A 21,984-nucleotide genomic window follows, 5' to 3' on the forward strand; every position below is an offset into this window, starting at 1 on the left:
ACCTCTATTATATTATTTACGGTAGCCAGTAATTGACTTGTGTGGACTTCCTGGAAACATGGACCTACCGGTAAGGCACAGACTTTGAAGATTTTTTAATAAACACCCGTTACTCTAACTAAGTTGTTGATGCTTTGTTTTATGTGTAGGGACTAGGGCTGCAACAACAAATCGATAAAAATCGATTACTAAAAGCGTTGGCAACGAATTTGGTCATCGATTCGTTGAGTCGTGCGATACGTCACTCGTAGGTGCGGCACTGTTTACAGCCAGCCGGCCAGCAGGTTCATGGTTCATGCACGCCCACAGCGAGCTTTAGTTCGAGCGCCCACAGCTTGTATTTTGGCCATATCTTAACCCTGGACTGTTGGCCTATATAAAAGTGTTGTACCTTCACTGTCTTTGGGTTAAAAAAAATCCTTCAACTCAGTATGTCTAGTCCAACCAAAAACTGTCAGCTGCTGCTGTTGCAGACGGTGTGCAGACGGGCTCAGAGTCGGCACCGCGTGCATCAACAGTCATTCAAACTAGCGGTAGTAATCACACAACCGGACGGTGTAGAAAGTCCCGTCAGTTAAAAACAGTAATCCAGTTTTTAAATCCATGTTAAAATCGGCAGGATATAGAACTAGTTGGCTTAAAAAAAGTAGCAAACAGTATCAAATGTGATGTGTTCAGGTCGGCTCAGTAATATGATTGATGTGTTCAAATGCAACACACAAAAAAAGAAATTAGAGATTTTGGCGAACACTTGTTTTCCCAGCAATAAAAAATAGATAGTGAAGATGGAAATATGACCTGTTTAACGTCCTATCTTGAGCTATGGTCATCTTATCAGCAATTAAAGCAATAATACAAGTTCTATTTCAACAAAATAATAGAAAAGTATCAATAGTGGTATCAATAAAGACTTGGTTAGTTAAGGAGTCTCGAAAATGGTATCAATATCAATAAAAATTAACAGTCTCCTGTCATCTGAGAGAAATTAATATTATTTAATTTCTTTTTAACCGTTAGTATTTACCGGTTAAAGATCTTATCGGTTAACCGGTTAACCATGGACATCCCTTATATACTGTATATATATAAATGTATATCATACATTGTATGTTTTTTTTGTGTTATCCCAGTTATAATTTTTTATATTTTTGTCATTTAATATTTCTTTTAATAGTTCCGGGACGTTGGAGCAATAACCTGGTGTTTTTACACTTCAGTCTACACTACAGTCTGCACAATAAAGATGCGGCAATTACAAATGTTTCTTTTTTTATCAGATTCATCGATTAATCAAAAAAATAATCGACAGATTAATCGATTATTAAAATAATCGTTAGTTGCAGCCCTAGTAGGGACCCTAGTCATGCTACTGCAGAGGTTTGGTGCCTTTTGAGCAATATTAGTGGTTGAAAAATGCCAATATAATGGAAGCCATTTGGGCTGTTACATTGCTCCGGGAATTCGTGGGTGCATTACTCGACTCTATACTCGATTATCAAAGAAAAATAACATCTGAATTTTTTTTTTTACTTTAATCATGGTTATATTGGATAGATAAAAAAAGATTGTAATGGGGCTCATTAAAGAACAATGTTTACTGCAATCTCTACTAGGTTCACCAGCATGTCTTACCCATCAACGAGAGACAGGAGTGGACCTACTGCTGTGTGGAGAGCACCCTGCCCGGCCAATGAAGTTCTACAGTGTGACTGTAATATGATCTTTAACATTTATCAAAATGTGAATCTATAATCTTTATCTATAATTTGCATTTATCTATAGCACTAATGTGATGGCTCAATGTCGATTCATAAGTTATCTTGTTTATATTTGCATATACATATTTTGAAGGTACTGTAAGCTAGTGTTACGTTTGTTTCATGTTTAATGTAAAGTTTTAAGAATGGCACGCACTCAAAACCATCTGAAAATCATGAAGGTAAACTTGTATAGTTTATCATCCTTACTGTGTGTTCACACCAAAAGCGGTGCGAATATTCGCACCACATGTTTGCGCAAGTTTGATCGCGCACACTTCAAAACTCTGTGCGAGTGTAGGAATAGCGGCTTACCTCTTGTGAACGCCAAAGTTTCTTTCCTCCAATTAATTCTCAACCATGGCCGAGATAACTACTACTACGAGTCTTTCGTCGAAAAACCCAATGCAGAGGTTAAGGATTCAAAATATCATCCGGAGGCACACACAGCTTTAGTGTAGCGTCGACGAAGGAACCATATGGGAGTCCGGTTTTCAATAAAGTATTAAACCACCTCCCTAAACATCTCTGGTGCGTTGGCGACACCTAGGCATGCACCAACCATTGCACCCCACAAATTGTCACTGGAAAGGACCAAGGAGGGGGCCAGAAAGTCCAACTAATAATAGTCTGAACTCTCCCAGGATCCTTGGGAGGGTTATTTTAACTTGAGCAAAGTGTTAGAATCATGCAAAATCCGTGTTAACTAGGTTGTTCGCGTCATGCCATTCATCTATTCTTGACACATATTTTTCTGGCAGAACATTTGCCTCTAGACGTGTCTTGCATTGACTTTGAATGGATTCTTGCCGCACTGTCTTTTTTGGTGTGAAGGCACCATGTAAGATGATAATAGGCAGATAATGTAAGCATTGATTTTCTATGGGAATTTATATCAATTAATTGATTAATTGATTGATTAATTAATTTAGTCAATTAATATCTCATGTTCCTAGTGCCTTTATGAGACCCTTTAATAAGTTGATATCATCGAATGCCTTCTACATTTGTTACTTGCCATGTCAAAAGGTATTTCACTGTTAAGAACAACCCTGCGTTATACAGTGTATATGACAACTAAAACACTATGACTTTGATATGTCTTGTGTAAAATCTGACAATGGCAGAAATCAAGTTATTTTACAAGTGTATTTCTACAGTGGCATCTCTACACTGTTCATTTGACACTTTTACAGATACTTTTTTTTTTTTTTTTTTTAACTACTGCTGGCCGAGTTTGTGTTCACCAAGTAGCCCCTTTCACCCACATTTGAGCTTGACTGTGGTCGGACTTTAGATAAACGTGAGATCCCAGGACACCCCCACAGTCCTAAAGTGCTGAGCGTGGACAGGGTGGCTGGCACTGAAGAGGCATTCCTGCAGTCTGAACTTTATTCACCCTTGACCTTTCTCAACCCAGTGCAGGCATGACCTTCTATTTATACCCTCCAAAGCCTTTATTGTGCCCTTTGACTTTCTCTGCTGAAACAGTAGAGCCACCACATGACATATGAGATGTATGCATAACCTCCCCCCCCCCCCCCCCCCCCCCCATGTATGGTGTTCTTTATTCAGTGCAGAAGAACAACACTCCTCTTCCCTGGCAGGGCCACTGAATGGAACTTTTAATGATAGAATAATAAAAGTGTTTTCATAGTGAGTGAGTGTGTGTGTGACAAGGTTTCACTAAGTCAAACCTTGTTCTAGTAAAGTATTATGTGTGTTTCAATTTCGACAAGAAAAAGCACAGAAGCTGGGAAACAGCATAGTGTCGACATCCTGAGGCGCTTCAAAGTTTGCTTGTCTTTTTTGTACAAATGTATTTTGAAAGCAGGTCAATAGAAGTAAATCATTTTGGTTCCTAAATGTATTTTTTATAATAGTGTGTGTGTGTGTGTATGTGTATATATATATATATATGTGTGTATATATATATATATATATATATAATAAAGAAGTAGACCTGGGAATAAGGGTTTAGAGGGATTATAGTTGTATCGTTGGCTCATATGTTGCCATGATTCTATTTCTACTATGACATTGAAAAGACGAAAAGGTTAAGGTGGTAGTTAACGGTTTGTTTAGGCTAGCTCTGCTGAAGATGGGATTCAAATACTGGCGCAACAGGCAAACAGCAGTGTACTGGACTAAACTATTTCACAACATCTGCTCAGATTACTATTGTGAAGTTTAATCTCTCGAAACCTGTCACAGAAATGCACCTAATTTCCAAAGATTATTTGTATTTTAAAATGTTTATATTATAATTATACAACTATACCTCTCAGGTAATGTAATAATTCAAACAAATATGTTATGTTACATATAGTCTCTACTTTATGTAACAATATGTTATGTTACATATAGTAGACACCAAACAATGTTGGTGTCTACCTTTCTTTTGTGAACCTAATCATTTAATTTGTAAAGTAAAGGAACTGAATATAGAAAAAAGTACTTTAACTTAAGCCCAATTGGTGAATTAATTTAGTAAAAATGCATATTTTATTCCACATTACAAGTTCTAGTAGTCAGTACAGCAGAGTACACATGGCATTTTCAGTGGAACCAATCATGGTGTGGTGTTCATTTAGGGGGCGGGACTCTGGGCTGGGCATTTTCAGTGATACCAATCATGGTGTGTGGTGTTCATTTAGGGGGCGGGACTCTGGGCTGTACGTGTCGCAGAGCTGCATGTAGTCGATTGACTACACCTAGCTAAACAGTGTATCGCACAGTCACCAGGTTTTTGGGCGAAAATGGTGAAAATAACAGTAGTGAAAACCAAGCCATACACAGACCAGAAGCCTGGCACGAGCGGTCTGAGGAAGAGGGTGACAGTCTTTCAACAGAATGAGCACTATGCGGAAAACTTCATTCAGAGTATCCTCTCCGTCGTGGAACCGTCTGAGCGCCAGGCAGCCACTCTGGTAGTCGGGGGAGATGGACGCTTTTACATGAAAGAAGCAATTCAGTTGATCGTCCAGATTGCTGCTGCTAACGGGGTCAGTAGTAACAAATTAAACGTGACGTGTTCGGTCTACAACCTGGGTCGTGTGTGGCTTATAAATGACAACAAGACCCTGCTTCATTACTACTACCTACTCCCAATTAACGTCCATTTGCAAGCTAATGGCATTGACTTTAGTGCTCAAACAACTTTCCGCCAAAGCCTGTTTTGTTGACATGGTCGCCTACTGAAAGATACGGAACCCCGACCCTAGAGGGGCTCCGTAGAAAGACTTGCATTGCTACATTTCCCACAGTAAGCTGCCAATGCCACAAGGAAACAATGGAGCAAAAATGTTTAATGGACAGTGTTGTAATACTGACCCTCAGCTATATGTTGCAATATGGAGTGGTATAAAGCAGCCAGCAACAGGGCTTTAAATACTGATACTTTGTGTCAACTTGGTTTAAATATTGCAATAGGTGCGAGGTGCATGACAATGTTCCTCGAACGTCCTTTTGGTCAAACCCCCGCAGTGGCATTTCGGAAAGTGCAAGTAGATCACTTGCATGCAAACCAGTACCCTTGCCATTTAACTAGGCGCAAAGCCCATTGGACGTAGTTGCAGATGAATTGGCGTGTTTTAAACATTCGACACTTGATTACAATTCAGCAATTGGTCCTTCACTGTACCGTTGTTATCATGGGAAGTGCCACAGTGTTGTCATCAAATCAGCCGTGGTGGACTGCAATTGGCTCCTTCGCCTGTGTGATGAAGCCTGGACTGTCCGCCGAATGGGGTCCGTAACGTGCGACGAACGTGCAGACTGTCACGTTGCACCCAGCGTTTCTTTCAGCAGAAATGGGGTCATGCGTACCGACCATGATGCTCACCGATTCACAGATGCCCTTCCTAGATAATTTCTCGAATTAATTCATTATGTGCACAAAAATACATAAAACTAATTTTGGTATTCCTTAGAATGAGTTACTAAGGACTCCCAATTTATTGTCTTTCAAATCACAATTATTTTAGTTACATAAGGTTTAGCGAGAATTTCGGACAAAATGTACAGTTTCAATCAGAATTGTATATTATATAATATTAAAAAGAAGCATCACTCAATGTGTTAAGTTACAAACTGTGTGTTTGTGTGTGTGTGTGTGTGTGTGTTCAGATTGGCCACCTAGTGATCGGCCAGGATGGCATCATGTCTACCCCAGCGGTCTCGTGTGTGATCCGCCAGACCAAGGCGGTGGGGGGCATCATCCTCACAGCCAGCCACAACCCTGGGGGGCCCAATGGAGACTTTGGCATCAAATACAACATCGCCAGTGGAGGTCAGTAGTAGTGCAGTTACACAGTAGCTAATATTGGACCCAGCAGTCCTTCTATTGGATAGCAGAGCTTCTGGGGAGAGACAGGACAGAGCTTGGGCTGGAAGCAAAAAAACAGAAAGCGGCTGAGTTACACATTGTTTCCTGTTTTGTTAGAGATTTTCTAACAGAAACGCACAAACCCTTTTGTGTGAGTGAATAAAGCTTTCAGAAAGAAATTTTTAATCTGTATTTCTACATTGGCAATTTTACACTAAAACCTTTACAGATATTTTTTTATAGAGTTTACTAGTGCAGGCGGACATTGGGTTTACTGTGACTAGCCAATTCTGCAGTTAGAAGGCAGATCCCTGCCTCCAGCAATATGATTGGCCCAAACAAATATGAAGCGAAAGAAAGTCCAACCCTGTGGTCACCAAGTTTTGAGCTTGTCTGCTCTCAGATTTTATATTGTTAAACTAAAGTCGGATTTGTGAGACTTCACAGTAAATAGACCCCACATAAAGAAAAGATGAGTGTCCAATTATGTCATAGTTTGAATGGAAAATTAAATTATCAAACACAATTTGACTAGAAATTTAAATTTCAATATAAATTCCATCTAGGTGGTGCTGTGCCTAGATAAGTACACCAGAGCTCTCACATGGGTGTGTTTATGTATCTATGTATTAAGTGTTCAGCAAATATGCTAGAAACTGAACTACACCCGACCTGTATGTTGTGTGTTTGTTTTAAGTTTAGGTTCATTAACCTCACCATTTGGCCACAGTTCATGTATATTCCTTCTTGCCCCCCCAACCCCCCCTCCAAGGACCCGCCCCAGAGGGCATCACTAACAAGATCTACGAGGTCAGCAAAGGGCTGCAGGAGTACCCTATCTGCCCAGAAATAAAGGTGGACCTGTCTACCATTGGCAAGCAGACCTTCCAGGTGGACTCTTTCAAGCCCTTTACAGGTATCGTGAGATGGGCCAAGAAGACGGTTTCACCCGTCAGCATGGTGAATCTCATGTCTTAGCAGTGTCTACCAATGTTGCAGGCAGTGTTGACCACTACGAAACGTACACAATAGGTTGTATCTTCATTTTGTTGTGCTACTAAATGAGAGTATTTCTGTTATCCACAATTCACCATCAGTTTGCCTTGGCCGCATCATAGCCCGTCAGACATTATTTTTCAATAGTATAATCACATGGGGATTTGTTCAGTTTATTTCATAGTTACCAGCAATGATTAGATATTCGTTAATTTCCTCTATAACGTTTACATATCTACTTAATTATCTGAACTATAAAAATTCTTCTGCAGCGCTTTGAGAATATTTTTTAAGGAAACATCTTATCGATAGTTAGAAATAGTGTTATTAGTATTATAATTTAGTTAAACATTTCAGTAAAATTCTATAGTCTCATGCTTTAAGTCATTGTGTTGTCTCTGCCTCAGTTGACATCGTGGACTCTGTGGAGGCGTATGGTGAAATGCTGAGGGGCATCTTCGACTTCCCTGCACTGAAGGAGCTTCTGTCGGGAGCCAAGCACATCAACGTGCGGCTGGATGCCATGCACGGAGGTGAGTTGCTGGGGAAGGCCCTGCAACCTCAACGTCCTTGGATGTTTCAGAAATAAAAAAAACTTCAAATAAATCAATAAACTGCTCTGCTTGGATCTACAATAGGAAATCTAATATAATTATACTGACGATAAAAAAAAGTACTTTGACAGGCAAAAAATTTATGCCATGAAAATATTGATACAAATAATGTATATGTAAAGGCTGATACCGTATTTGGTAGGATTATCCTACAATCCATAGCCATGTGGCCCTGATGCTAAAATGCAGGTCCCTTTTTTTTCAGCCTGGAATTTAGAAGAGCAAATACTATGCTTTTTTGTGACCTGCTCAGGAATTTCTGCATTTGTTAGCCATCTAATGGAGAGAAAGTAGCTAGGAAATCCAATGCAGGGCACACTCTGAGGATAATGGAAAAACATACAAAGATTCAGGTACCCAGGCGCCCTCTACTGTTCCAATGACTAATGACAAAAAATGAGATGAACCTTAAGTGAATGTTTGTGCAAAAGGCAGAAAGACAGAGGGTGAAGAAAATGGAAGCAACCATTACCAATAAGGTTTATAATTTCTTTCATATTTCAAACCTCACCAACTCTTCTACTATTCAGTGTTAATCCCAATTGTAATGTTCCTTCACCCCATCTGCAGTTGTGGGCCCCTACGTGAAGAAGATAGTCTGTGAGGAACTGGGCTCCCCAGCCTCATCGGCCGTCTACTGTGTCCCTAAGGAGGACTTTGGGGGCCACCACCCTGACCCCAACCTGACCTACGCGGCCGACCTGGTCAAAGCCATGAAGGGGGGCGAGTACGACTTTGGGGCGGCTTTCGATGGAGACGGTGTAAGTTATCCTGTAATTTGTCGTTTTTGTCAATGTATCACTCAGTACGTTTACACGAAACGCTTAATCCGCCATAGTTCGATTATGCTCCTCAATTGGACAACTGCAATTGTCCGACCACATGGCAAATGTAATCATTGGCCGAAGCATGTCATACCCCGGTACTAAAGGTGGCGCTTTACCCATTTCAGCTAGTGGTAATAGAGCCACCGGCTGACCTCTTTACATCCCCAGCAACAACAAACTCAGGCGGCATTCAAGAAAGATGTTTTCAGTAGACAGCTGTCAGTTCCGGTCCATGTCATTTCTCCGACGCTCCATTGTTCCGACCTCTTTGGTGTTAATGTGTCAATGTGTTAATGCCTAATAGAGGGAGACATCTCAAGAAAACTAATGTCCCTTAAAACAGGGAAAGAAGGATGAGGAACAAAAATAAGTAAGTAAAAATAAGTTCACATCTTTTCTTCTGGAACACAACTACCAACCCTTGACTCGCTGTTATCTTTCTTTCTACGGATCAATTTAGCTATTTAACACATTGAGGTTCTGATTAGGTCATTGGGAAAGAGTTTTTAAATAATGTGGTGTAACTTTCCAATATAATCGGTGTAATAAGAAGTCGTTTATAATGGCTGCCACCAATGAAAAGTTAGGCATAACTTCTCTACTTCTTCGGTTGGCGGAAAGGGGCATATTTTGACTACAAGCATTTTTTTTTATAATAAAGTAAAAAATAACACAAATCCAAAAAAAAAAGTTCTGAGAGTCAGCCCCCACCCTGAGTGTTGCTCCTTTGATAGTGTGTTGAGTGTGTTTTGTGTGGTCCCATCCCCTCCCTAGGACCGCAACATGGTGCTCGGTAAGCACGGCTTCTTCGTCAACCCCTCGGACTCGGTGGCCGTCATCGCGGCCAACATTACCAGCATACCCTACTTCCAGAGGACGGGCGTGAAGGGCCTGGCGCGCAGCATGCCCACCAGCGCTGCACTGGACAAGTGAGGCCCCTGCCGGACGCATTTCACAGCAGCTAGACTGATTGTCTCGAATGTGTGTCCAAGCATTCTCACTAATCAGACTTTGGATTAATAATCAAACTACTAATTAATGACTAATCTTAAATCTGATGGTCGATAAGCTCAAATCTAGGGTGGTTTTACTTTCTTGCGCTTCACATTTGTTTCGTCCAGTCGTTGCCGGCGGCGTGGGATCTGTAAGCGCCTAAATGGTCAACACAAACTCAGCCAGCACGAGCAAACTTGACAAGAGTGTCACTGTGTAGACTGGCCCCTGTAGAAATACACTTATTGAAATCCCCTGCTGAGTTCTCTTTGGTAACAAAACAAACAACAACTCCGCACCTTGCCGTTTCTGGTTTTCGGAAACGTCAAGTTCTGCTATAACATAGTTCTTCTATAACCTAGCTGGGTCCCAGATTAATACCAGTCACATACTGTAGTTCTATTTTGAATGTTATTGACAACACTGCCATTCACTAAAGGACTTGCCAGTTAATACATGTCTAAAAGTAACCTAGTGTGTTCCTTAACAATAATTGAAATATGTCACTATGTAAAAGTAAATATGTTAGGAAATAAATGCAAACAATTCAGCCCCTACTAGTTTGCATTCATTCTCCTCAGATTGTCCAGCTGGGCTTTTGTTTTATTTCTTCTAAAGCAGTGTGTTTTGTGTCCCAGCGTGGCCAAAGCCCTGAAGATGCAGCTGTACGAGACGCCCACCGGCTGGAAGTTCTTTGGGAATCTGATGGATGCGGGCAAGCTGTCACTCTGCGGTGAAGAGAGCTTCGGCACCGGTGAGCAAGCCTGCTTTTCTGCGTGTTTCCACCGGCGGGTGCGGTTAGGCCCAGTCTGATAAGGTCAGTTAGTGTATATGCGGTTAGGCGCAGCTCAGTTATGGCTCGTGTTTCCACCGCCGACTGTACCCTTATGGTAGGGTTGAGCGATAGCCACGGCAGCTACGTAAGCATCGTGACCTCATAGCTGGCCAACACAGGCTGTGTCTCAATTCAGGGGACGCATCCTTCGAAGGCTGCATTCGAAGGCCGATTGCGTCACTGCGACGCGTCAAGGCTGTCCCATTTTGAAGGCTCCTTCAAATGTGGCCGACAAATGCAGCCTTCTTTTCCCGGATTTAAAGGATCCACCGGCTGGATCCTTCACGGCCCAACGTCTCCATTGCGCGTTGGATTTTTTCCGAAATGGCGTCGGAGAGAGCGGAAGCGGCCGTTGCAGCAAATTACATATTTAATGATAAAGTTAAAATAAAGTTGTGCCTATTTTAAATTTTTTAATTTATTTTCAAAGTTCAATGACATTAACACGAGCCATATAACGTTAAACTAATTAACCTTATACAGCCGCGGTTTGAACCACAGCTGTCAGGGTTGCTAGGTGACAGGAGCTGCGCGTCGTCACGCAAGATAAAGGGTTTTAACAGATTGTTACGCTTTTTGAGACACAGCGAAAGTGTAGCCTGCTAATATATCGAATGAAAAAGAAGAACGCGACACAAAAAAAAACAGCAACAATGTAGGACGTACAGGAAGGACGGCAAACTTTTGCGCAACATTTTCTTCAATAAACAAAGCTTTCGCCGTTGTCCAGAAATACCTTGCAGGTACTGTGTTGGTTTGTTATTATCCCAGCACAGAAGAGACGATTCTGTCGACCAATCAACGGACGGCGTGTTTAGCTCGAAGTAACGAACGACTAATGGTTTGTTCCTGAAGCTGTGTCTCAATTCAGGGGACGCATCCTTCGAAGGACGAGGTCTATGAAGGTGTGGCCTTGGTAGACCGTGAAGGCCGGACCGAAGGCCGAACAAACGTTTTTAAATGAGACGGTCTGGTCTACGGAGCATTTCAAGTTTGCATAACAAGCCGTTAACACCCTTTACCTTGCGTGACGACGCGCAGCTCCTGTCACCCAGCAACCCTGACAGCTGTCATTCAAACCGCACGGCGGAGGAGAAATATGGAGCCGTTATATAATAATTATATAAAAAATAACGTTAATTAGTTTAACGTTATATGGCTCATGTTAATGTCATTGAACTTTGACAATAAAGTTACAAATTTAAAATAGTCCAAACTTTATTTTAATATTAAAAAATGTTTTCACATAGTTTTGTCATTAAATATGTAATTTGCTGCAACTGCAGCTTCCGCTCTGTCCGACCCCATTTCTGATAAAATTCAACGCGCAATGAATCTTGGGATACGTTGGGCCGGGAAGGATCCAGCCGGTGAATCCTTCAAATCCGGGAAAAGAAGCATTTGTCGGCCGCATTTGAAGGAGCCCTCGAAATGGGACAGCCTTGACGTGTCGCAGTGACGCAATCAGCCTTCGAATGCAGCCTTCGAAGGATGCGTCCCCTGAATTGAGACACAGCCATAATCCTCGAACGCCAGACTTCCGAGTTGAAAGTTGAAGATCTCCCAGCTTTCTTGTGGCATTTCTCGAAGGCACGCCCCCTTTTTGTCTTCATCCTTCCAAAATCTTAGAGTAGACCGAGAGCAGTGATGACGCTCTCAACAAAATGGCTGCGCCCGTGAAGAGATCTTTTTTTTTGTATTTGTACCACGTAGGTCATTCTATTGTCGATTTGAAATTCTCTTACACACTTGATTACATTGCTACTTTATTCCAGTCACCAATTTATACATTGCATGGTCTTGCTGTTTGTGCAATACAATGTAAAGTTGTGTTGTTTGTTTTCGGGCTGGTTTGTTAAAGAGGCTAATGTAGCTAACAATAAACAACGACTAGCCAATTTCATGCCACAATCACAAAGACGAACAGGAACGCTATGAATGCTCCGAGACGTCAGACGTGCAACTCGGAAGGCTGGCGTCCAAGGATTCAGGAACACACCATAAGTCCGGACCCCGCCCACTTTTGGCGGTGGGAACCAATAATGTCTGGCTGCAGCCTGAAGGACATGGACATCCACATCCAACTGCTACGTCACAATCGTCATAGTTTTTATGCCAGCGATGATGTGAATAACTTATGTTCACTTTTAAATCTATATAGTGGGACATTAACTATTTTCACTGTACATTGCTAAATGCTACATTTTAACGATGTAATGGAAAGAACATTAACATGAGGGCAAAAATCTGGTTCACAGGCCAGCGCAACAGGCTAAATTGTTAGCGCAACAGGGTTAGGGTTAGCTGGGATAGGGATAGGGTAGAAGTGGTTTGGGTTAAAGGGGACATATCATACCACCAGGTGTGAGTGTGATTAGCCATTACAAGCCGTTTTCAAAATGTGCAGCATTGTGACATCACAGGTGGGCGTGTCCACCTAGATGTGTGACGGATAGATGAGCAGTGTTTACTAGTCTGCTGGGTAGGCTGGTAGACTGATCTATCCAGCGCACATCTAGATGGACACACCCACCTGTGATGTCACAATGCTGCACATTTTCAAACCTGCTTGTAATGGCTAATCACACTCACACCTGGTGGTATGATATGTCCCCTTTTAAAGATTGGGAAAGAAGAGATTGAACCTTTCCACGCACGGGGATTTAAACCACACTTCGCCACTGGATAGGAGTGAGTGACGTAGCAGTTGGATGTGGATGTCCATGTCCAACAGGCTGCAACCAGACCCTACTCGTGGCAACGCTAACCGTTCCGCACCTATTCATACCTAACGATGTTCTAGCTAGCGTTACCATTAAACACACCTCCGTGTTGATGGGTCACCCAGCTGGAACTCTGGTGAGCAGAGCCTTCTCTTAGCCTTGTCATTTTCTCACGTTTTTTTTGTGGATGTTTTGTTTGTTTCTGTTTGTGATTTTCCACTCTTTTTCCGATTCTTGCCATGTACCGCCGCTCTTACTCTCATTCTCCTCTCCCCTTGGTTAGACTACATGACGCAAATAATAGTTTTTAGTGTTTTCATTGAACAATGGAACACAGCATCACTAAGATGCTCTGTAGTGGATGATACATCATACATCATCATAAATCATTCAATCAGATTTGAATTCTGAATATACTAAAATAACTATTTTTTAATTTAATCAAAGATAGTTTTTATAAATGAACTCCTGTTTAATCAATTGACGATGATAATATCATTGTTTATAATTAATAGTCCTATTTTCACATGAATCTAAGCCTCTCTGTTGTCTTCTCTTTACTATGTCGAACCAGGTTCTGACCATATCCGTGAGAAAGATGGCCTCTGGGCCGTGCTGGCCTGGCTGTCCATCCTGGCCGTTCGCAAGCAGAGTGTGGAGGAGATCATGAAGGAGCACTGGCACAAGTTTGGCAGGAACTTCTTCACAAGGTCAGCACACATCCTTTTGGTGCCAATGACTGTCGTGGAAATATCAGAAAGTTAAGATTTGGCGGTTAGAGCAAAGCGCAGCGAAGTATGGAAATACTTTACAGAAATAGGAGATCATAAGGTGAAATGTAAAATATGCCAAGCGAAATTGAGCTACCAGAGTACTACAAGTACTATGCGGCAACGTATGCTCCTGAAACACAACGGTGAGTTCGGGAAAGCAGACCCGCAGCAACCAAGTGTGTCGGCTATTTTTATCGTCGCAAGACGCAGCTGTAATCCCGGCCGTGGAGAGAAGATCACAATAGTTAGTATTTTTTTACTTCATTTGCTGCCGTTTTATTCACGTCGGCCTTTGTTCGACGTGATTTAAATTGTGAGACGCATATATATTTTTGTAAGGAAAATGTGTTTTGAAAGTTTGCAAAAATAAATTATGAATACTCTAACTCTGACTGTTTTGATTGAGAATAAGCATTACATGCTTGGTTGGTAATATTGCCGTTCATCATTAGGCCTATTCCTGCTGCAGATGCGTTGCATTCTAAAAATAGATTAGATTAAACGAGTACTCGATTGATCCTCGAGGAATTCATTCGATCACTCGAGTTTGGAATTTACTACTCGTGCCCATCCCTAATAGTTACTAGTCAATCTAAAAGGAAATGTTTACATTTACATTCCTTTAACTGTGTTGCAGCCTTGCTTGCAGGCTTGCAGACATGTCCACTTCCTCCATAGTGTCTTGCAGTTTAACTTGGTCCCGCCTGCCAATCCTAAACTCTCCATGATGGTCACTCCAACTCACCTATGTTTTCACTACCCACAATGCAAACGTTTCTCTAAAAGAATCTTGTTCATCCATTGTCTCACTGAATGTATCCTTGGTAATTTTGCTGCCTGTACTTTCCCATGATCATGCTCTAATATTAAATCAAATATTTTGCTGGCCGACGTGTCCTATAAAGAAGTTTTCTCTTCATCAGTGACCTTTTCAGAAAATCCAGACTCACTTTTTGTTATTAACAGTAGGGATCGACCAATATGGCCCTAAAATCGACCACCGATTTTAGGGCCGATACCGATTTCTTTTCATCAGCCTTAGCCGATAACCGATATGCCAATACCGATTTTCTTGATCCGAAATTTGGAGCCGATACTACCCTGGAAATCCAGAGCTCTCGCAAGAGCACAATTTGAATTTGCTCAGCGAGTCACTCTGGGAACGAGCAATATAGTTGTGTATATTCTGGGCCTCCCCTGGCCCAGAACATTAATCAATCACATCGAAGTATCAATATAGGCGGACTAAAAGCGTTGCTGTTTTACCGACCGGATACGGCAAGAGTCTTATCTATTGGTTAGCTCCACTGGTCTGGATACGTCACCCCTTGTATTCTTCTGATTGGTCGTAGTGTTATCCAATGCGTGTTATCCAGTGATATTTTCAAATGCATGCTTGGTGCGGCCCCTCGAGTTGGGACATTTTCATTACTCGTTGCCAGACCCTACAGCTTTCTAGATGTGAGTCTGGATTTCCAGGCTAAGCCTCCCTCAATTTACATCATAAAAATGAAACAATGATGATAACAAATGTTACAATGTCTCAGTTTAGAGAAATTAACATTTATGAACTGTCTGTAAATCATGCCGAAGAAAGAAAAAAAAAAAATAAAAATTGGCCGACACCGGAAAAAAACCCCGGCCGATACCGATACACGTAAAAACACAAATATCGGCCGGCTGATATATCGGTCGATCGCTAATTAACAGTGATATGGCACCACCCTGTGAGAAATCTTATAACTGCAGATTACAAAATAAACATTCCTCATAAGGGACTATTCATGTACTTTACATTGTATAAGTTAAGTATGTTCAGATTTATTTTTCCGGCATTCTTTTTGGTTAAAATAAGATGGAAAAGAAATAATGACACAGACAATTATTTTTTGAATATCAAGCAATACCTAAATGCTGTCAGATTTAAATTAATTCTCCTTCTGAGTGTCTGTTATCTCCAGTTTAACCTCTTCTCTCTACAGGTATGATTATGAGGAGGTGGACTGTGACGCAGCCAACAAGATGATCACAGAGCTGGAAGCGGCCATGTTGGCTCCCTCTTTCGTGGGGAAGAAGTTCTCGTCAGGTGACAAGACGTACGAAGTGGCCGTCTCCGATAACTTTGCCTACACCGACCCTGTGGACGGGAGCGTGTCTAAAAACCAGGTGAGCTTTCAGATAAATTCTGTGAGTGGGATTGTTCTGCTGTCTCTGTTGTGGAAAGTACAACACTAAACCACCAAATGAAGTTTACAACTTTTATTAGAACTTAAACAGTAATAAAAAAGCCGAGCTGGTCTGAAGAAAACCTGCATTTCCAGTTTCGGCACACAGTTTTTATTCCCTCGCTTCTCTGATTCCTCCCAAGAGCTCCAAGCCAAGGTTGTTATCAAACAATGCCTATACAGACTTCACCATCAACCGACTTCCATCCTTATCATTATTCTGTTTTCTTTTGCAATGTATCATCGCCTAACTTCTCAATGTCCTCATCTGAACATTCTCTACCTTTTTAATTAGACACGGTCATGCATGTGCCATTCACATATCTTCTTATTAAAGCCTTGTAAAGGTAAAGGCTCTTCACGCCAGGGGCGTAATCTGTCCCTGAACAAACTCTATAGGTTATTTGTCCATCTGAATCTCTCCTGATGCTACTGCCTTGTGCCACCTTGGTCCCCAGGCTTGAATATTAGTACATACTGCAGGCATGAACATCGGATGACCATTCTAAGAAACAAGAGTCTCTTCAGAGGAATCTGTGTTTTTCCGACCTTATGTCATTCACATAGCATACAGGGCAAGATAATTATAGTAAAGGGTATAGTAAAATTCATCTCCACATGAGAGCAAGTTGTGTTTATTAATTATCAAAATAGTTAATCGTAGAAGCTGGCTTTTGGAAACTTTAATTAAAAGAAAAAGGCGTAAATGAAGAGGGTTAACTAAATTTGGCATAGAAAATTGTCATAAATGTTGGAATGGATTTTTCTCTCTCTATCTCTCAGGGCCTGAGGATAATCTTCTCTGATGGCTCCAGACTCATCTTCCGTCTCAGCGGTACAGGCAGTGCAGGGGCGACCATCAGGCTCTACATAGACAGCTATGAGAAGGACCCCCAGAAGATCTACCAGGACCCACAGGTCAACACACACCCTGAGTTCTCCTTGTTGAAAGTTTATTGTAGCGAGATTACACTTTTATCTCAATAGATCAAGAAATATCTGTTTTAAGATTATTTCCAGGTTTTATTTCCCCAAAATTAAATGTAATGGTGGCTTTTCTGTTGCAACAATGTTAGCACCACATAGTGGTGCCAACAATTGGGATGCGAGGCTTATAACAACGTATTCCTAAACTCAACTATACTAGAAAAGGGAAATGGTAATGTTGCATTTGAGCCATCAGGCAATCCATGAAATGTAGCACACTTAGATAACTATGAACAATTCCACAAAATCTCCAGGATGCATCCTAGCTCAAAATGTTTCCCTTGTTTGCTTCAATTTTAATCTACCGTAGGTGAGAGTTTGTAATAAGTGCAACGATTAATAGGCTCCCAGCAGTGTGTGTGGGAGTCGGCCCTGACGGTTCCCCCTTTGCTCCAGTACCGGGCCAAATTTATGTTCTGCTCTGATTCTAACTCAAGGCTCCGGGCCCTGTTGTAGGCTTCAGGGGGCCACTGGGCCAGACGGTGGAGCCCTTTTTACTCCCAATGGTGGATATAAAACCTTGCATTTTGAAGTTAGGGTTCAGGACTTGAGTTACAGTTTGTTATTTGAGAGGGAAGAAAGAGGGAGAGAGAGCTATGTGAGAAAAAGCACGTTGGAAGAGAGGGAGAGAAGGAGACAAGGGATGGAGGGAGGAAGCAAGAGAAAGTGGTAAAGGTGGGAGGGAGGGAGGGAGGGAGGGAAGCAGAGAAAGTGGTTAAGGAGGGGTAGTGGGAAGATCTGTGGGAGACATTAAGGTTAAGAGCCCCATCTTGACACTTAAACTGATACAGACGGGAAAGCTATGGAGAACACCGGGAATACAATGACTAAGGCTTTTTAATGCTCCATTTGCTTTGGTTCTGTTTCATTCTTTCCATGACTTAAAATAAACACTTAAGTGTCTACATTTCTTAAATCAAATGGTTCCTACTGTGGCCCAGAAATAGCAGGTATTTAAGATACTTTTTGGATTGAAAGAGATCTTTTAATTATATAATAAAAAGGTATTGCGGAAGAAAGTAATGCCAATATTCACATGAATGTATTTTTCCCTCCCACCCTTATCCTTAACCCCATGTTTCCATGCCTCTGGCTTGCAGGTGATGCTGGCACCGCTGGTGGACATCGCTCTGAAGGTGTCCCAGCTCCAGGAGAAGACTGGGCGCACTGCACCCACAGTCATCACATGATCCCACCCCTAACACATCAAACACCCTGACGCGGCAATCCTCTCCAACACACAAACGCATATCAGGACACCGCTGAACCTTTCCCTGGCTGCGGGTGTCCTTCGTACCTAACTTAACTTTTACCCAATCACCAAGCAGAAGCAGAACCAGAACTCCAAATATTGGATCGTCTCCCTTTGATCGATCCCTTATGTGGTGTTTCAGATTTTGGACTGATTCCTGGTCTTCTCCGACTCAGATCAAAATCAGTCACATGTCTCAAAGACCTAATCAGTACGCAGTCCATCTTTGATTGTCCACATCTGTTGCTATTCCCTGCTTCTAAGTGGTGAAATTGTGAACTCTGTAACCAAGGGCAACTTTTGACCCTACCTAGTGCCTTTCCTTCACAAGCCTACGAAATATCAACTGAAACACATCATGACATTAACAATCGGTTAACAAAAGTATATCAGAAATAAAAAGATTATCTCACACAAGAAAGTGAAAACTGTTTTTCTATAATGTTTTCATTGAAATTGATTCTGGGGGCCCTATCTTGCATCCGGCACAATTGACTTTCTCACTGGCGCATGTGTCGTTGCTAGTTTGCAACTGGCGCAGTGTTCTTTTCCCTCCTGCTCCACGCTTAGGTACATTAGGGAATGATCTTGCGCCCCAAGGGGCGGTTCGGCGAAAGGAGGAGGCGTGTTCTGGTGCAAACGTTCCTTGGTGCTATTTTGCAGTTTCAGAAATCACTTGCGCCACAAACCAGGAAATACCTGGATTAAAGTGGCGCGTTGTTCAGATGCTATTTTAAGGGCGCACGCATAATGTTGCTTGTGCACCTTGCGCATACACTTTGCTTCTCTCCTCTACCTAGCCACACATTCTTGGTAAATTATTTTGGAAAGAACAGCTGATACAGCGGTAATAATTTGTACTTTTAAATCAATGCATCTGCAAACACCGTACAGCAAACAAATATTTTCTTGACACAGACATCGTGTACATGCCCATAACTTTTAGGGTTGATGAGTATTTGGTACTGAGAAAACATTGTTTTACCGCGAGTGAGTGTTAAAATTAATGAATGAATGCGGGCGTGCGTGTGTGTATCTAAAAGAATTAATGAATGCGGGCGCGCGTGTGTGCGTCCATCTGTTTAAACACGCAAACTAAACACGTAACGCATAATACAGTCCATGGCAATGTACATTAACGGGGGGACACATAACGATCATGCATTCAATACTGATAAGAAACAATGTTTATAATGTATTGCGTATATCATTAAATAGTACCACAGTTACCGCATATCATATGTGTATTAAGTTTTCTTTGCCGAAATTTATTTGAGGACTCAGTATTTCTGAACTTGTGGAAGAAAAGCTTATTCCATGTGTGAATTAGGCCATATTATTTGGCCATAAACTGAGCCATTTGAATTTTGAAATGCATGTGCATCTGTCTCATCGGAGCCTGCAGACGCGCTGTCAAAATATCAACTCGTCAGATTCAAAAGCGCTCATGGCTCTTAAAGGGGATGGGAGATGGCACTCTCATTTGTTTATTGCACGTTACGGCCAAACCACACCTACGGGTAATTAGGCTACTTTAGACCAAACCTTTTTAGATTTGCGCCAGGCGCAAGAGTCATTTTTGGGCCGGTAAAATAGCGACATCGCCATAGAACCGCCCACAAAGCTACTTGCGCTTGGCGCTTCTCAGTTGCGTTTCAGACCGTTAAAATAGGGCCCTGGGTGTTATCCGTCATTTTCGTTTATGAAACTTTGACGCCAAACACCTCTCCATAAAACGAGTGTTATTAATGTTGAATGAATCAGACAATAGACTGGAGGGGGTCTGGCCCACACCTCGCTCCCACTGCTCTTTTGCACTGCACGCTATGAACGCACGTTTCCTCCCTGAGATCCAAAAACATGCTTCCTATTAGTTGAGCACAGCCGAGTCATGGTATAGTGCTTCTAGTCCTGGGCCACAAAGCTTCCTTTATCATCAGACACTTTTAGCAACACAAGCTCACTGGCTGAGGGCATCATATTTCTCTGAGCAGAGATCCCACTTTTCTTTTGCCGTCCATTCTAAATGCGTGGTGACCATACTGACCCAGTAATCTGGTGTAAAGGGGTTCTCGGCCATGCTAATCCCAGGAGGCCACGGCCGCAACTGCCGGGCCGCCCGCTGCAGCCAAGTGATACTTCACGAGTAGTCACCTCCTGTCAGACATGGCATGATGACCCGTGTGGTCCAAAAAAAAAACCCTGAAAGCCATTGAGTCAGCGTTGCAGAATAGCTTTCTGCGCGACTCCAGAAACCAATGGCAGTCTTGAAGGCCGCGCCTGAGGAAAGTGTGGAGAGCTGGAAGTCTGAGGACCAATGTGTGTGTATGTGTGTGTGTGTGTGTGTGTGTGTGTGTGTGTGTGTGTGTGTGTGTGTGTGTGTGTGTGTGTGTGTGTGTGTGTGTTCTATTAGCCATAATTGTCTGGCTGGCGTTTACTCTCATCATTATTCCCAGCAGAGCGTGGAAACAAGCGTCCTCGGGATAATACATAAATGATAGCAGTTCCTCTCACATGTGAGCTTCTCCCAGAGATGAACGCAGAGATCCTGTCCCGGCCAAATAATCCTCCCAAATATCCAGGTGCTGGGTTCTTCCAAGCGAAGGTCTCGCTCCTGAAGGGAGAGCTGGGGCTCATGGCCAAGAGGAGAGACCGATGACCTGTTGGGAAAGAATGTCTGCGTAATGAGACCGTCAACATAATGCTGATAAATGATTGGCCTTATCACAGTAAGGGAAGTCCTGCAAGGCCGCCACTAGCCAAGTCTGCAGGAACTGGACCAGACACAGGGCTGGGAGATCTGGTGTTTTTTTGTAAATGTAGTTTTTGACAAGAGCCCTTGGGATTATTATGTATATATATTTTTTTGTATAATGAAATGACAGATTCATAGGCCTGGTTGTAAATTTAAATCATTAGGGGTCCGAGCAGCAAAGCTGCTTGGCTCTTATTGTTTCTTTCCCGTTTTTTTTTCCCTCAAATTCTGTAAAAGTCATACTGAAGCTTTTACCGTAAGTAGAAAACTCTTGAAATATTCAGGTATGGTTACCAATAACCCCCTCGACCCATAAACCCAAATTTGTGGTACTGCACCCAAAGGTGGCGCTATTGTAAAAATCATGAATTAGGCTTATTTCTCCTCACCAGATTGACCTGGACACAAAATTCTTTCAGAATATTAATCTCTAGAATCAGACGCGTTTATAAATTTTCCCGCAATTTCATATTAAAGCTAAACATGATAAAAAGATTCATAGGCTACAAAACTAATCAAAAATTCACCAAAATCGCCACAAACAATCTTTAGACCAAGCCTGACAAAAATTCTCAAACAGAATTTCTTTTACTTTGTTCCATTTGAGAAATATTGGCCAATAAAGTTGGAGCAGTTAGCCCATTTTTCTTATATGACCATTTTGTTATTGTATAAAAAAACATACTATTATATTACTATTATAAACTATTATTAGGTGGATACCAATACCCCCCACTACTAATAAACCTAAATTGTGGTACTGTGCCCAAAGGTGGCGCTATTTAAAAAACATTATGAACTTTAATTGAATTTAGATTTAATATGATGAAAATTCTTTCATCATATTAATCTCTAAAATCAGATGCATCTTTTTCACCCTTGTCTTCTGCTCTAAAAATGTTTACTTTTCCCACAATTTC

At 41.8% G+C, this 21,984-nt stretch overlaps 1 protein-coding gene across 3 annotated transcripts in view; it reads left to right on the forward strand.

Moving 5' to 3' along the window:
• Positions 1-19,324, forward strand: part of pgm1 (phosphoglucomutase 1) — a 32,287-nt gene extending 12,963 nt beyond the window's left edge. Inside the window, exons 2-12 of one of the 3 annotated variants that reach the window (XM_079739141.1) lie at positions 1,614-1,711; positions 5,886-6,048; positions 6,857-7,000; positions 7,488-7,613; positions 8,265-8,455; positions 9,296-9,450; positions 10,153-10,268; positions 13,647-13,782; positions 15,828-16,011; positions 16,854-16,988; positions 18,158-19,324. In XM_079739141.1, the coding sequence (XP_079595267.1) occupies positions 1,691-1,711; positions 5,886-6,048; positions 6,857-7,000; positions 7,488-7,613; positions 8,265-8,455; positions 9,296-9,450; positions 10,153-10,268; positions 13,647-13,782; positions 15,828-16,011; positions 16,854-16,988; positions 18,158-18,247 (1,461 nt within the window). In that variant the 5' untranslated portion in view covers positions 1,614-1,690 and the 3' untranslated portion in view covers positions 18,248-19,324. Of the gene's footprint in view, positions 1-1,613; positions 1,712-4,471; positions 4,763-5,885; positions 6,049-6,856; positions 7,001-7,487; positions 7,614-8,264; positions 8,456-9,295; positions 9,451-10,152; positions 10,269-13,646; positions 13,783-15,827; positions 16,012-16,853; positions 16,989-18,157 lie in introns of those variants that run through there. The other 2 variants (XM_079739140.1, XM_079739139.1) reach the window with 2 other exon arrangements.
• Positions 19,325-21,984: the final 2,660 nt, after the last annotated feature.

This window comes from Pollachius pollachius (assembly GCF_949987615.1).
Source record: "Pollachius pollachius genome assembly, chromosome: 7".
Classification (NCBI taxonomy): domain Eukaryota; kingdom Metazoa; phylum Chordata; class Actinopteri; order Gadiformes; family Gadidae; genus Pollachius; species Pollachius pollachius.